Genomic DNA, 17,260 nt, shown 5'->3' on the forward strand with positions numbered 1-17,260 from the left:
TGATCAAGAAGTTGGATCAACAAGTTCATTAAATACTGAACATAACCTTAATGAAAGTTCTTACCTCCTACAGATATTACACCCACGTGACGCCGTCTGCTGTTCATTTCAGGACCAAAGAACCAGCTGTTCTTAGTGATGGAGTAGCACTCGATGCTGCGAAATGGGTCACCAGAACCCCCTCGGCCACCCACACAGAACAAAACTCCTGAGGAAATGGAAGGAAAGAAAAAAACATTGGCGCAGTGAGAGATCACATATCATGCTTTATGCCCACAGGACATAAGAATAACCACATTTTAAAAAGTTGAAAAAAATATATATGTGAAGTGAAAACTACACATTTTCTATAAACTAGAAAGTTGTTACATTTATGTAGCTTATGTTATGAAGTAACCCAGAAAGGCATTTGGTTTCATTATTGTAGCTGTGTGTTCTTTAGGATGCTAAGAAAAAAGTGCTGAATGTTACTAAAAATGCCATAAAACCATGTTACATGTTCAAAGAAACACAAACATACAAGTATTACCTGCAGTGTGTTTCCGGGGTACCGTCCGAACTGAATATTCAAAGTCCAGCACCATCTTGTTGCTGAGGTGCAAGTGGTAGTTCCTGGCTTCGTCCATCAGGTCGCGACAACTCAGGTTACCTTTAATCATCTCGTCCTTAGACACTGTTCCACTCAGGAACTCTACGGGGAGCAAGGGGAGGCGCACCTGAAGGAAAGACCAACATACACATTGTATTGTGGTTGTAAAAGTGATTAAAAAAGTCTGTCGACGTATATATATGTAACACTAATTTACCACACGCAGTAATATAGCTTAAGCTTCAGATAATCAGTAAATCACATCATTCAAGTCTACTACAGCACATAAAGAGGCACTTCCAAACACACAAAAACTTTAACTTTAAACTTTTGGAGATATTAAATTCAGGAAGATGCAACATTATTTTACGTAAGCTAAACCACACTACGCCCTGTGATACCCTTAAGCTATGCACTCTCTAACCTGAGACATGATCTGGTCCAGCCAGGCCTCGTGGTGCTGTGGGTTTGCTTTCAACCATTTCACTGCTGCATTGTACACCTGTGTCTCTGAATGGATATTGAGCTCGCTGGAGGACAATAATGTGCGCAAGTGCTGGGGAGACACGCATGTAAAGTCCTCGCACTCCACTACCTCAGTGAAGTGTTCGCAGGCATAGCGGTCAGCCATGTCCATCAGGTCCACACGGTTGTGGCTCTCAGCGAATGTACGAACTGCGAGGCAGTTGGTGGGGTGAAAGTGGGCCTTCATGTACTCACAGCAGGCTCTCGCCACCAACTCCACCTAATAGATATACGCAGTAAAAAAGACATTTTACAGATGTTCTCTTACATTATATAATTATGTTCTGTGTACAAATTCTCACAACATTCTGAATTGCTCAACAAGTTTACACTAAGAAAATGCAAAACCCCTTAGTTCATTGTTACATGAAACTCTAATCTTCAGCCGCTAATCCGGATTTGGGTCGCGTATAATCATGTAAAACAAGGAGAACAAAACGCCTGCACAGCTTGTGGATTGATTGCATTTGTGTTTCTTCACCTGAAGGATGCAGGCAGCATACAGCAGTGGCTGGACATTGTCCACAGTTAATGTGAGCTTGGAGGAGTAGGCAAAATGGACCAGGTCCTGGATGGCATCACCATCAAAGTCCTTGATCTCTATCAGTTCCTGCTTAGCCTCAGACATCTCTGACAGAAACATGGCCCTGATGGAAAAAATAGCCACTTAGACAAGAAATACCTTTTACTTTGACACATCTATAGGTCAACAGGTTCCATTACGTTATTATGGAAATTGGATGCCCGTCAGTAGGAAAAAAAACAAAACCTCTGTGCTGTACTGAAAATTGCTATTATAGGCCAACTATAACAAGTTTTATTATAGTTAAAAATAATAAAACCTAAAAACGGATCATACCTGAAGTAAGGGATCACACAAGCCAGCACTAGCTTGTGGCATGGTATCAACCTACTGCCAACCTACAAAAAGAGACACAAACACAACATACATGTTAAAAATGCAACAAGCCAAACCTGTACACATTGGGAGAAATTAAAATAATTTCCACAGTATGACTGTTCAGACAGACTGTACTGGGATTTCTGTAGCTAGTTACGGATTGCAAATAAATCCAACCACCACATTCCAACTCATAATTGTGATAAATTAGACTCACATCTATAAAATGAAAAGATGAATAGAGATCTATATTTAAAAAACAAATCTCTCTCTCTCTCTACTTGAGTCCATGTAGCGTGACTTACCTTCAGCGTGACGTCACAGAGCTCTCCTACTTCATAGAAATGCCTGAGGGAGTTATGGAAGTCCTTCCAGGCCTCATGAGCCTCAAAGACAAAGGACCCATCAGGCTCACAATCTGCTTTCGGCACCCTGTTTGCAGGCCGCTTCTCCTTGGGCTTCAATTGCTTGGCATGGTCTGGCACCACATCCCCTGGTGCCATAGCTGGCTACAAGTAACAACACCTATAAGAGAGATCTGAGTTTCAAATTTGACAGAAATAATTGCATATATTTGCTTAATTAGTGTTTCACTCATTTTCTTGTTCCAGCATCTCAGCTGGATAATATTTTGCTCCTTTTCTCAGTCTTATATCATTGTTGTATCCTGTACTATTGTTACAAACAAGACATTATAAGACCCTTTTCAATTTTGGGAATTTGTGATTGGTATTTCTATCGTCTAAACAAATAACTCAGGAATTAAAAAAAAGAAAAATTAACAAATTTACTACTATTAACAACCCAAAACAATTTTACGGATAGGCTGTAAAGAAAATAGTAATTGAACAATTGCCCATCTCTAGCAATAAGCAGAACAACTTATCACTGAATCATGTAAGAATGACTTGCTGTCTAAATAAGGAACCACAACTCAATGCAAATGACATCCTACAGGCTTCAATAGAGGAAACAAAAGAAAAAATAGTGGTGGGGGAGAATTTCTTCCAGCTGAGCAAGTTTGGTCAGTCTTCCTCCCCTTTCAGTGTCACTCCCCTTTACTCATTCAGCAGAGACTGGAGATAAATTTGAAAAAAAACAGAACAAACTGATTCCTCCAAGTACATCCAAAATACAGAGAATATTGTGCAATCAAACCCATAACAAATCCTACCTATTGCTGAATTTGATGAAAATCTCCACAGTTGACCAGATAAACTGAGAGCAGACAGCCAGAGGCCAAAGCTCCACCCGCACCTTACAGACGGTGCAGTGTCTCTCTTTTAAGCTATCTCTCTGACTGAATGGACTCAGTGTGTCGCCCCCTCATCACTAGTCCTCTCAGCTATAAGAGCAGAAACATCAAGTCCCATCCTATGCACTAATTATCCAACTCTCTCGCCACTTCTGTTTTACTTTGTAAGCTGCTGGTTGGGCTTCATCTTTAACACCACATGTAGGGACTTTGTAATATCCACTTATTTCAACAACAGATACAGACACAATTTCATGGCCTTAAGATGATAACATCGTTGTGTTGTATTATTTATGAGTGAGGTAGTCAATAATTTAACAGCAGAGATGTATTGCACGACTTAACTCCACTGCGTTATAACCTGAAAACCATCATATGGCAACAGCAAGCTCTTTTAAAATGTATACATATTTTGTACCAAATATTAAAGAAATATATTATGCACCATTCTGTTTATCAAAGGGACTTCTACAAAGGAACCAGTATACAATATTAGCTAAAAAAGGTATGCCGAGGACGCGTGTGCACTCAAGTGAACCTACTATTGTCTATCAAAGAGCTTTACCTACACAGCACCTAGAATTAATACTGTGCTTGGCCTGGCCTTTGATCAGAGTATTGTGACAGTAATTACCTAACTAATGAGCTTGTTTCTGGCACACTGATTTACTATACTTCCCGCCCCTTTAAAGAGATTGAAAGTAAAGCAGCTTGTGAACAAGACTAGGGGGAACCTAGTATTATGGCTGGGCCGTGCCTGGTTAATGTGCTTCATTGTGGCCAAATCGTTACAATCAGAGTCAGCAGTGGTGTCTACAATGTGAATATGTAATGGGGTTCATTTGTAGTGGTTCCACTAATAATTGTTTGTTGTGTACTGAAGTAGCATCTCACATAATATTGTAAATATATGTTCAAGATAATTAATAGAGGACTCCTTTCATTTAATGAATTCAACAATGTAATCATGCTGTTTTCAACAATTTGTTTTTCTGTGTTGCCTGAAATAATGGTCTTGAGGAGTTGCAGCATTTTTCCATTGGCAAAAATGGTTAACACGGTGGTGAGAGCAACAACAACAACCATGTATTGAGAAATGTAAATCCGCTGATTGAAGGGTGATTGCGAAGGTGATGTAAATGTATCACTCAGTGACAGTGACAGGCCCTTGCCTCTGTGGGCCACATCCAGCCAAAAAATAAAATAATATGATCTCAAGGAGACTATAGGTTATGCCGTCAGCTAGAAATTAATTTTATATTTATTTCACCTTTTTGTGTTGTATTTTTTCTGATTACATGTTACACATTCACTTTTACACGTTGCAAAACGCTGCAACATATTGCAATATAGACTCAGAGATTTATTTACTATTCAATTTGTTCAATAAAAGAATGTTGGAAATGATTTCCTTTAATTTGTTTGAATTCAACGAGCAATTTGTTGTATTTTAGCAGAATACTGGAAGCAGCAGAAAGGCAGAACAACTTACACTTTAATATATGTTTATTTATCGCAAGTACTATCGTTATTGCAATATTCATTCACGTTACAGTATATTGCATACTTTCCTCATATTGTGCAGCCCTAACCAACATGTAATTTACTCTAGCATAACAGTATGTGGGTTGATTTTTCTTGCTATGTCCAAAATATAAAATAAGGTGATCCATATGCAGCAAGTGGTAGGAAAAAGTATTCAGATCATTTACTTAAGTAAAAAGTACTAAAACCACACAGTATACTCTTTACAACTAAAAGTCCTGGACTGAAAATATTACTTAAGTATGTAAGTGTCATCAGGAAAGTGTACTTAGAGTATAAAAAAGTAAAAGTACTCAATGCAGAAACTGGAAACGATCAAAACAGTTTTGTCAATTATTCCAGCTAGTTTAATTTATAATAAAGTGTGTGTTTTGAGTGCAAAAATAAAGAAATTAGTAACTAAAGCTGACAGATTAATGTAGTGAGTAAAAAGTACAGTATTTCCCTTAGAGACGTAGTGGAGTAGAAGCAGAAAGTGGCATGAAAAGTAAAGACTCAAGTAAAGTAGGAAGCACCTCAATATTTGTACATAAGTAGTACTTAAGTAAATTGACTTCATTACATTCCACCACTGTATGTAGCCTATGTAACAGTGGCTTTAACACCCAGCTACTCCTGGACAATAGAATATCTAGAGAAGAGGTTGCTAGCGTTAAGACATGTAGCTAGCTATTTATATTTAGGATGAGACAGTGACACCACCTATGAAGTTACTGCAAATATCACAGTTGTTCAACATAAACGATAGCTAGCAAAGTAAATATTACTGCCTGCCGTGTTAACATCGTACTTCTAACGTTGAACCAAATAACGTTGTTGGGTTTTCTCTCAAAAACCAGACAAAATATACCGATACAACTCGAAATAACGTGATACGGCTATTAAAGCTACTTTCAGCTAGCTAGGAGATTAACGTTTATGGTTAGCTTGTTGCTAAAAGCAACTAGCAGGCAGACTAGCATCAGTCCACTAGCTAATGTTAGCTGGCAGGGAACGGAGGATTTAACCGAGAGTTTAGCGAAAATACTAAATGTGGTATGCTACAAATGACTATAAGACATTGGATAACTGTTGCATTAAGTCAAAAATATTTAATTTGGGTACCTCATGTCGCAGCAAGAATTACAAGATGCCGGCTTCATTGAGCACAATGTTTGGCATTGGCACGTTTGTTGTGATTCCGAGTGCTTCATGGGTATTGTAGTTTTAATGCATTACCTGAACAACAGCTGAAGAAACAATATCAAATGCCCACTAGATGCTCCATACCTCTTGCTGGTTAAAAGCGACAGCTTTAAATACCAAAGAGTAACACACTTTCCAATGTATTTAATCAGAGGGCACATAGTAATGTGAAGCACCTATACTATGTCAAAGCAAAAAATAAATTTTCAAAACAAAACAGACGCCTCTCTTCTCTCTGACATCTCTAGGAATGTCAATGTCAAAGTTGATTACATATCGCAGTTTATTTGCTCTAAACAAAGAGTCGGTGCAGCTAAAATATCTTTAAAAAGATAGTTATTACTGCAGACACATACATAGTATCACATTCTTAGGTTGTCAAATAGGCCTGTACTTTAAAACTGAGTCAATTTATTTTGTCTTTTGCTTCACTAAACACAAGTTCCAGTAAATAACATGGACATGTTCAAAAGGACTGAACTACAGAGAAATGTGCAACATAAGAAATGTTGAGACTGTGATTAAAATTGTTATATAACTATATTGGCCAATTAAACATTTGCTAAATGCATACATTAATACCGTCACATCCTGATTGAGTTCTATATACTGTATACTGTGCAGCGTCTCCTTATTTATGCTGTAAACACCAAGCAGAATGATTGAAAACAGGTTATTAATGTGGAAAGATTTTACGCACCTATACATTCCTATATATTCAAAAAAAATAAAAATAAAAATTATAATACACAACTACAGTTAGTGTAAATCTGTTATTAACAGTTGTGTTTTGTATAAATAACTTTCTTTGAATGGGATTAGATCGGAACAAAGGTTTGTCAGAACAAATTTCTTGAGTTTAAAAGTGACAGTTTACACAGTCAGTGCCTGTCATGTGCAACTTAACTCAACTAGAGGTGTTCTTAGATAAATGGTGATACTATGGAATTTAAAGAAAAGAATACCCAGAACATTACGCTTCAAATTACTGAGATACATCATCTTCTTGACATTCAAACTTTAACTAATGGGAAGCCATTTATCATGGAGGGAGTAAGAGCTGTAGAATAACCCCCCATTATACATAGTTTAATATTATTCTTTCTGGCAGATCATTATGATCAACTTAATTTATTTCCTGGATTTTGTATCATCATAGTTGTGGACCTAAATGTATGTAGAAATGCAGGAAATGGTACCCCCCACTTCCTAAACCAATGTTACACCCTTGCCTATACCCATACAGAATCCTTCACACATTAATTATCAAAGATTGTTTATTTTAGAACATGTATGCAGTTCTTTCCATAATACAATAAACTGACCCATTTTTTTTTTTTTACAGGCTATTAAGGATGTACAATATTATTTGACATTCTCTGTGATGCTCATCAGATGGCCAGGACGAGGCAAAAATAACATGTCCATGTGTCCTACTTGTACTGCTTCTTCCTTTTCAGGAGTGCATCTCGCAGCGCAATCTGGATATGACAATGAAAGTATTTTCAATTGAAATGTAACTTCATATTTAATAAAATCAATGTACCCACAGTCAAATGAAATAGCTATTACTGACAGTTGTGATTTACCTGTTTGTCTCTGAAAGAGCGTTTGCCTTTGGTTCTGACATTCTGACTGTGTCTCATCATCATGAAGTTCTTCGTCTTCCTCTTATCCTTGTTGGTGGTGCCGGCGTGTGGGTTCAGCTTGGTCCGCTTCCTGACAAAATCCTTCCGGTCGGGCCGTCCCGCCTGGAGAATCATGAGACAATCATTAGAGCTTAAAGGGTTAGTCAGTTAATACATTTGTTGGTCGACGGAAAATGAATCAAAAACTGTTTCAATGATCAAAAACGCAAATAAATGATCTTGTTCCAGATTCTCAAATGTGAATATTTGGTGTTTTTACTAAGTGTTTAATGATAGTAACCTTTAACCTTTAATCTCAAGGAGACTATAACCTTTTTTTTCTGTCATTTTATAGACCAAAACAATATAATGATGAAAATAATCGGCAGGCTAATATATAATGGAAGCAATAGTTATTTGGAGCCCTACACATCATTAAGTACTGTCACAATATGCCAAATGCTCATAATTGACTTTCTCCAGTCAACAGTGTTGCAGCCATGATTCTACTGGATGAGTAATTCTAAAAATAGTTCAGACCACATCACTTTTGGAAAAAGGTTTTACCATTGCTGTTGCCAGGCGCGTTTCCTTGTCTGCTTTTGGTTTCTTATGTAGCTTCTCAATATTCCTCAAGGTCAGCACCTCCCCTCTGTAAGATTTGGATGAAAGAAAAAACAAAAAAAAACATCTATCTTTGTCCAAAAAAGAAATAACAAAAAAAATTCTGATACAAGTTCCTAAATCCTATTCTCTGCACATTCTATGTCTCCTGAACTTGGGCACATTGCTCCATGCAGTCTCTTTTCCTAATGTTAAGTAGTTGTTATAGAATAAAATAGAGTGTTATTTGTTTCTGCATGTATTGTTTGTTTATTTCTTTTTTAATGTTTAATAAATTAATATATGCACCAACAACCAATGCAAATTCCTTGTACGTGCCACTTACTATGCCATAAATCCTTCTCTGATTCTGATTCATCTTTGTAAATGATGCTTCAATTTCTATGTTTAAATAGCTTCCAAACCTGTTCTCGTCCTCATCGTCGAGCTCCACATTTTTCCTTTTCTGGCCCTTCCCTGGCGCAGCGTTGACCTCCTTGGCCAGCTGGACCAGACGGATCTTCTTAAAGTCATCTTGAGTGAGGAGCCTGCTGCCGCTGACCGCCGCAGCTTTGGCTTTTCTTTCCTCAACTGGCATATTCTGAAGCTTCTCCGCCTTACACAAACAGATAGCTCTTATATTAAAACAATACATACATAACTAAACATCAGCATTTGAATAAGCTATACACTCTCTTCACCACTTCTCCTGTGTCTTCATCAGATGAGTGGTGAACGTCCACCCACTCCCCGTCTTCATTATCATCATCACTAATACTGGCGCTCTCCCAGCCATCTGTTGTAAAATATGAAAAATGAATTCACATTAGCCTAATATTGACACACACACACACACACACACACACACACACACACACACACACACACACACACACACACACACACACACACACACACACACACACACACACACACACACACACACACACACACACACACACACACACACACACACACACACACACACACACACACACACACACACACACACACACACACGATTATGTTTTATATATCAGTTCAGCCACTGCAGTCCAATCCTATGGATTTAATAACACCATAGCTGCTCACCTTCATCCTTCTCTCCCTCTTTGGTCCCCTCCTCCACCTCCAGGACTTCAGCTCCAGGAATATAATCTTTAGCCTCGAGCTCGCCGTAGTCTTTGATCTTGGCTTCTTTTGAAGCCTCTGTAGGTCTCCCCTGAACAACAAGAGGCACAGTTTACAATTATTGTTTTTATAGAAATAGTCATGCATTACCATAAAATCTATACTCAATGTTCTCAAATGTAAAGACATCATTTCAGTTTTTTGGGTTAGGGTTACAGTAGTTTTTACAGTGTTTAAAAGTTTTAAAGTAAAAGTCACAGCTGGCTCACCCTGTCCCTCTTGTTCAGCATCTGTGGATTGAGACTCCTGAACAGCTGGATCAGTCCTCTGGCAGACATCATCACGTCTGAATGCAGACAAAATCATGTTGTTTTGTGAGGGAACACACATGCACACACCTCCTTCACTTTGTGCATTACTGTAAAGAGTTGTAAAAAAAAAAAATATTCCACAGGCAAGAAAAACAGACTGTCAGTCACTTACTCTTGTCCTTGTGGGTCTTGTACTGGGCCAGGTCCTGCAGCAAGTCTTCATTGATGGCGAGTGGACAGCGGGCTGTCAATTCCTTGATGGCATTGATCCTGGAGTACAAAACGGGGAGCAGATTTAATATAACAGTAAAAGAATACTTGGTAGTTACAAAATCCCTGTATGGATTTATATATACATTATTTTCCTTTTACATGTTTATCCATACAAACTTTGGATGAAAGGCTGCTGCTTACCCCACAGTCATAACCTCCCCAGAGTTTCTGTCCGTCACAAAGTTGTTGGCGATGGTCATGATTACGGGTTCGATGATCTGCAAACGTAAGAGCACACGAGAAGTGTTATACTACTATACTATATTAAATCCACATGTGTTAACTACATGCTGCATCTGTAGACCTTAATGTACCTCTGGTGGGACGAGTTGATGTGAAGCCTGGGCAGCACACAGCAAAACCTTAGTCACCTCTAGAAAGACAAAAGTTTTCTTAAATACGCCTCATCAACACATGCCAAGAGTCTTCATTTATTTATTTTGGCGTCCTTTTACCTCTTTGATGTGGCTGTAAAAACCTCTGGACGAAGGGATAAAAATTGAAGAGGAAGAGCTGGAAAAGAACAGAGTATAACATTTTGTTTATATCGCATTTATTCTCATAGTGAATCCATACAGAATCCAAGGCATGTTTAGTATGGTTATTGACTAGTACTACCCTTGAGGAATGTTGACAACGCTCATTCTGCACACTCACAATGCTACAATATCTGGTAGAAATGTAATGACAGCATGACAACAGCAGGAACAAGCTGCGAACACAAACTAGAGTACAAGCTTGCTGGTGAGAGCCACGTCGCTTACCTCATGGATTCCAACCAGTCTGGATATGAACTCCATCATCATAATCTTCACCTCGAAGCGCTCTTTAGAGTCTTCCAACTGCTTCAACAGTTTCTCCGCAAAATCTTTATAAACAATGACAGTGATATTTATGGTTAAATTGAAGCACAAATAACCCAAAACAAATTCTTTGCACTGCAGTTGTTGTGGAGAAGACAGGTAAGCCTACCTTGGGGATCATGAATTAGGTGAATAGCAGAGAAATTGAACACTTCAACCTTCTTCTTTTTCTTGTGTTTCTAGCCAAAGAGTTAAAAGAATAAAGTCAATTAATGTGAACACAATTGTAACAATATGAGTCTTACCTCTGTGCTAGTTATACGAGTGGTACCTTGAGGACATTCATCGCCTTTTCCAGCTTCTTCTTGTTTTTGGAGGTTTTCTTGCCAGTGGAGTATCTCACCTTCAGGTCTCGGACTGATGGTCCCTCCGCCTGAGAGACAAGACTGTTTCTTAACAAACCCATTTGTATATCTTACATATGCATTAAAAAAACAAAACAACTGCTCCCTTCTCGACTGAGAAAAGTATCCTTTCTCACTTTTTCGTTTTTATTACTTGCCTCTGATTCTGAATCACTTCCATTTTTCTCATCCTCATCTTTGCCCAGAAAGAATTTGAGACCGGCAACGAGGATCTAAAAAGAAAAGGAGGCAGGTGAGGACGTGCAGGGTTGCCACATATGCAATTTAAAAAATATAGCACAGCTTTCAACATACCTTTGTCACCTTGGAGAAGCACGCTGTTGTAATGACATTAACTGTTTTGGCATCATTCCTGTGACAAGGACAAAAGACATGCAGGTTAAAAGAATGAAAAATAATAATGTATCGTAAATTATGTCTAGTGTACAAATAGAACCCACCATATATTCCTTGTGTATAGCTCCACCATTACATCTAAAGAGATCTTTGCTGCTAAAGGATTACTGTCTCTCAGCATGGTGTACATGAAGTTCTGTAACGTCTGAAACAGACATTATAAAACAGATTATAACACCGTTTTTAAGATGCTGTAATCACAACTTATTACAGTCAAACATGGCATAAGTAACACATGACTGTGTACTTACTGTGTTAACCTTGTTGTTCTTGTGCTTGGCATTGATGTTTTTGATATCTGTTACAATGTGTGTGTACAGAGTCTGTGGAGAGAGAAAAGAAAATGTTTACTTATGAAAGGGGAAAAGGGAAACAACAAATGAGAACAAGATTAGAAAATTGACAACTGAACATGATATAGAAACACATACAAGACAAGAAAAGCATTGGTCTGTCAGAGTTATAGATTCAACGCCATACAAGAAATATAGCAATGAATCTGTAAGCAACGGGACAAGATTTGAAATCTTTTTTTTATACATATACCAAGATTTGGAATGACATTCCGTATCACATCAGAACTCTATCATCCATCACATATTTCAAAAAGGCATACAAACAGTTCCTTCTTAACAGTTACACTTGCACGCATTAATTCGTTTATGTATTGTCCAAGCCTTGTTTGCATTGTCCGTATATGTTCAGCCCAGCTGATGTCTAGTATAAATGTCTATGTCCTTATGTAGCTGTATTGTTGTTTTCAGTTATCGAAATTTATTTTTCTATATCGATGTCTTGTATTAATGTCTGTCCTGACGTGCTGTAACCATGTTTTATGTGTCTGCAGGACAGGAACCTGCTGAAAAACCGTTTTTAAACTGAGTCAGGCCCGTTTTTATATTGTAATGTAATCGTTACTTTTTCTAACTTTCCTGTATAATAAATATATGAAATTAAATTTTGGTATCGGGTTTCCTTTTGTAAAGTTTGGAGGAGGAAGTCTTGGCTCAGATGTCTGCTAACCTTCCTGAGAAGTTTGTCGTGACATCGTAGCAGCTCAAAGAAGAGCTCCAGGAGGCAGGTTGGGTCGATCAGATTTTTATTCCTCAGAAGAATCAGCGCTTTGCAGAAAGTCTGACAAAGACAGGAACACACACAAAAACATTTCAAAGCTAAGAGACATGTCGATTGTATAAATGTCAACAAGCTCATGTGTTGAGTATGATCCATTACTTAATGTTGATTGTCACATATCATCTTACCATTCTTAGGTCTGGCTCTAGCATTGTGTGGTGACTCATCAATAACTCAGACAGCTCTTGTGGAAAGGTGGTCATGTGCTGCAGGTAGCAGTGACAAACCTGGACAAGAAGGACAAGAAGAACTGTAACACAACATATAGAAGGTACTACAGTACACATTACTGCTGGAATCTCACTAAGTACAATTACTCAAGTTCTGTACTTAAGTACAAATTTGAGGTACCTTACTTAATTATTTCCATTTTATGATACTATATACTTCTACTCCACTACATCTAAGAGGGAAATTTTATACTTTTTACTCCACTACATTTGTCTGACAGCTTTAGTTACTTTTAAGAGGATTTTCTCATCTCCTTCCCGTCCAGTTAAAACCATGTATCTCCAAACTGAAGATTTAAGTGCTCCCTATTGAAGAAATTTCTCGTACTTCTTCTAGTAAATGAATCATCTGGAAAATGCATCATCACAAAGCTGAAAACGGGGTTGTTTTTCTGAGTTAATAAATAGTGGACTTAGAGAGATACGTGGCTGTAACAGGACAGTGATGCTACAAACATGTGTTGATCTTACAGAACATGATGAATTGCTGCAGATTTAACTACCCAAAAAGCATAATAATAACTTACAATTAGCACAACCTTAAACATCTACAGCAATACAATTAAACATACAAATTATTGAATTTGCAGGAGTTATAGTACATCATATATGATAGTAAAACACTGACTGGGAATATTACTGTAAAATGTGTACTTTTACTCAAGTAATTTTTTGAATGCAGGACTTTTACTTGCAATGGAGTATTTTTCACAGTGTGTTATTCATATTTTAATAAAGGATCTAACGAACTTATTCCACCATTACTGATCAGAAATACATAGGTTTACTATTGGATGCAAGCGTGTAAACACACAGCACGTTACCTGAGCGAGAAACATGACAAGATCCGCCAGCTCCTTGTTGGGCTTGTCAGGCTGCAGTTTGAAGATCTGCACATTGGACTGGTAGTGTCGGTACTGCTGCAGAAACTGTGCAGAAATCGCAAGGGATTCAGTACTGCAGCATATTGACTGCCTTGCTGCAAATCCCCAAAACAGCTTTACTAGCTAATAACTTTAGCACCCCTGGCTAACATCACTTACCTCATCTACGTATGACTGTGGATCTCTTTTAATGAGATTCTGGAGTTGTGGTAAATTATTTGGCAGTTTGTTGTTTTGTCGCCCGGACATGGTTTAAGATTATGTTTGCGAGTATTTTTGAGAGAAAAAATGTGTAAAACGGCAGCTTACTGGGCAAGCGTGGCAGATGTGTAGGCTGCCATTTAATTTTCAGTGAGTAGTCCGCACGTCACGTCCGGTCCCGGTCTAGTCACTTCCGCTTTGATTACTTTTTCCATTTCTTGTGTTGTTTTAAACTTCTTTATGCAGTTATACGGGTCTAACTTTTTCTATTTTTCTAATTTCATATTAACAACCGTGGTCCAGGTTAGGGCTCATGATGTAAATCGCTAAGCAGCCTAGCCTCTGGGATTTTATTTTTAACCATAATAAATGGCATCATCGCAGGGGAATAACACAGTGGGAACCACTTGTTGTCATCAAGAACACCTTACTTTATTTTTTATTTATTTATATATTTATTCATTCAGGACAATGCACATTGATGAACATGAACAACAGTGCATGTAAATGTGCCAGATTGTAGCCCAAGGGCTAATTTCCATCTGCAGTCCAATAGGCAGGTTGGAGTTTACACAAAAGACATAGGATAGTAGCATTTAGTATATAAAAAAAGCATTGTGAGGCATACAATCAGAACGACACACACTGTAGCAGTAGAAACTGTACAATTAATTAGATGGACAGAAGAAAATAATATTTTCCTCAGTCTGCAGCACTGGTCTTGTGTGGTGTTTGGTAAACTCATTGTATATTCGTCCTTTCTCTGTGTACTTCATTTACAGTACTCTAATCACTGACAGGTACAATTGCTCAAAATGTTTTAGGTTTGCAACAGCAAAGTGTAACTGGTTCCACTAGAATTAAGTCATATGAAATGTTTTTAATGTGGTAACAAAATGTTTTTTTTTATAACTTAGTGTATGGTTTTTGCAAGAGTGTTTCTTTTGAAAATGGTTTGGGGTGTTCTGCTAATTGTGTGTAGTGTTTAAAAAAAAAAAACAGACCGTTTTTCAAAATAGTGCTTGAGCAATCAAAAAAAAAAACTGTAATGGCTTGCCTGTAAAATAAAGGTGAAATAAAAAATGATTATGAGGATAAATTGTTTAATTTCTGTTCTAAGAATAAAAGCATATATGCAACATATTTGCTACATGTTACTGCACATGAAGTCAAAAACATTCACGTTATGTTAATTATACTTTAAAAAGCTGAAGACGTTAAATGTTGCAACATAGCGTAGACATTTTCTCTATCAAAACAAAACAAGTTAAACAAATGTGATATAATGTAAATAATGTAATGATGTAATGTAAATATGAAAGGTGGCTTTATTATGCAGTAATGGCCCAAAGTGCATTCAAATTCTGTACAACAGAACAAACACGCAAAGACTGTTCACATAGCTCTTTAATTCTTCAACTGTGCATATAATATAAGACTAAATCTACAATAACATAAGAAAATACACTGGTGGGATGAATCATAGAAGTTAAAGACAACTGTATATGTTTGCCACCAATTTACAAATGGACACATTTTTTAAAATATCCAAATGGAAAAAGAATTTCCAAACAAAATATGCCAGAGATAAAAACAGAACATATTCTTAAAATCTTGTTTATTTTAAGAGCCACAGTATCCAAAACAACCCGTGATAATATGTCGTAAAGTTGTAAATGTCTGAGCTCTTTCAACATTAACTCTTAGATCTGCAGTAGTGTGTGTAGGGCACTCCGGTGCTGTGAAACTGGGCATTATTAATTTGATCTCTTTCATCTACCATGACCTCTTCTTCAGGAATTAAGTAGTCTAATATTCCTGAGTCCAAGGTTATTCATCTGTCACTGTTTTGCGAACCATATGTTGTAGAGATGAACATGATTAGTCCACAAGGGGCAACAGCAACCAGGTATTTCACTGCGTCATAATCATGGCTGTACGACTCCACTCTTGAACCAAGGGTTTGGTTTTTTGTTTGTTAATTTATATATTATTTCAATTTTATATTTCTGTTTGTCAGTGATTTAACGTATTGAGAGCTGCTAAACTGTTTTGTTGTTGAAAACAATAACAGTAAAGATCTATTCAATTCTGAATAGTTGACAACTAATCGAATAATCTTTGCAGCTCTAATAGCTTTATAGTATGCCTTATCCAGCTGTTGTACCATTACAGTTCATATCGTGTCGATGACGTAACATCTCAGTGATCTCCAGTGGGTTCTCAGCTGACTGTCGGCCACCCCCTTCTGTGCGTCTTATTTGATGGTCTCTGGTCTTCATCCTCTCCTCTGGTAGACGCCATGCCGACAAGGGCTTACCTTTCTGAGTATGGAGGTTAATTGTAGGAATCAAGTCTACAGCGTCAACGTCAAATAAAGCACTGGGCAGCGAGAACAATACCAAAATGAAACGCTTAATTGTAGCAAGGTTGCATCCTGCAAAACTTTGTAGTTAGCTAATGTTAGCGTTAGCTATATCGTGGTTCAGGTACAGGGGTACATTAAAAAACTAAAACAAAACCTTTAACCTAACAAAGTACAGAAACAAAGCCACTTAAGTTACGTTACTTTCGACGAATCCCCTTAACTACACGGTCACTGCACACCAGAGGTGGGTAGTAACGAGTTACATTTACTCCGTTACATTTACTTGAGTAAGTTTTTGAAAAAAATGTACTTCTGGGAGTAGTTTTAATTCACTATACTTTTACTTGAGTAGATTAGTGAAGAAGAAACTGTACTCTTACTCCGATACATTAGGCTACAATAAGCTCGTTACTCGTTACCACGCGTCATTGTTTTTACCCCAGCCTACGTCTCATTTTAATGTTTTATTTTGACAGAGAGAGAGAGAGAGTCTTCCGCTGAAGGCTCTACCACGTGACTGTGCTTAACCAATCACACGGCGTTGTTCAGTCACGTGACCATACTCGGTTCAGCAGCGCGACAGGTTAGCTTTACAGTCGTAGCAAAGCAAAGACGTCAGAATCATACGTCGCCAAGGCAACGCAGACCCCCCCCCCCCCCCCGCCTCATAGTGAAAGCGTGGTTACCTTTTAGGAAAAGTGGAAACAAACGGACATGCGAGCGTTCAACAACTCAACATCTAACCTGGGGAAACGTAGCGGTGGTTTTAGTTTCTGCTGTAGAGAGGTGGATGTTTGTCTTTTAGGTTACATAAAGTATGTTTTACACTTGCAGCATCCATCAAAATGTGATGTGACAAGTCTCTCAAGTAAG

General features: G+C 37.8%; 2 protein-coding genes across 4 annotated transcripts in view; both read right to left on the minus strand.

The window, feature by feature from the left end:
• The window catches only part of klhl8 (kelch-like family member 8), a 10,551-nt gene extending 4,506 nt beyond the window's left edge, over window positions 1-6,045 (minus strand). Inside the window, exons 1-7 of one of the 3 annotated variants that reach the window (XM_032539631.1) lie at window positions 5,920-6,045; window positions 2,321-2,540; window positions 1,974-2,035; window positions 1,596-1,761; window positions 1,185-1,334; window positions 530-716; window positions 65-208 (exon numbers count right to left, since the gene is read on the minus strand). In XM_032539631.1, coding sequence (XP_032395522.1) covers window positions 65-208; window positions 530-716; window positions 1,185-1,334; window positions 1,596-1,761; window positions 1,974-2,035; window positions 2,321-2,518 — 907 coding nt within the window. In that variant the 5' untranslated portion in view covers window positions 2,519-2,540; window positions 5,920-6,045. Of the gene's footprint in view, window positions 1-64; window positions 209-529; window positions 717-1,013; window positions 1,335-1,595; window positions 1,762-1,973; window positions 2,036-2,320; window positions 2,541-5,918 lie in introns of all 3 variants that reach the window. The other 2 variants (XM_032539629.1, XM_032539630.1) reach the window with 2 other exon arrangements.
• Window positions 6,046-7,342: 1,297 nt separating this feature from the next.
• sdad1 (SDA1 domain containing 1) lies at window positions 7,343-14,212 on the minus strand. The gene is made up of 22 exons (XM_032539628.1): window positions 13,978-14,212; window positions 13,759-13,863; window positions 12,833-12,931; window positions 12,594-12,704; window positions 11,822-11,893; window positions 11,615-11,715; window positions 11,469-11,526; window positions 11,312-11,386; window positions 11,081-11,182; window positions 10,919-10,988; window positions 10,711-10,814; window positions 10,402-10,459; window positions 10,261-10,319; window positions 10,088-10,164; window positions 9,846-9,943; window positions 9,632-9,708; window positions 9,324-9,453; window positions 8,933-9,027; window positions 8,657-8,847; window positions 8,196-8,280; window positions 7,590-7,751; window positions 7,343-7,481 (listed from the first exon to the last, which is right to left on the minus strand). The coding sequence occupies exons 1-22, from the start codon at window positions 14,065-14,067 to the stop codon at window positions 7,434-7,436; spliced, it is 2,067 nt and encodes a 688-aa protein (XP_032395519.1). The 5' UTR covers window positions 14,068-14,212; the 3' UTR covers window positions 7,343-7,433.
• Window positions 14,213-17,260: the final 3,048 nt, after the last annotated feature.

The sequence above is a fragment of the Etheostoma spectabile genome, chromosome 16, assembly GCF_008692095.1.
Source record: "Etheostoma spectabile isolate EspeVRDwgs_2016 chromosome 16, UIUC_Espe_1.0, whole genome shotgun sequence".
Classification (NCBI taxonomy): domain Eukaryota; kingdom Metazoa; phylum Chordata; class Actinopteri; order Perciformes; family Percidae; genus Etheostoma; species Etheostoma spectabile.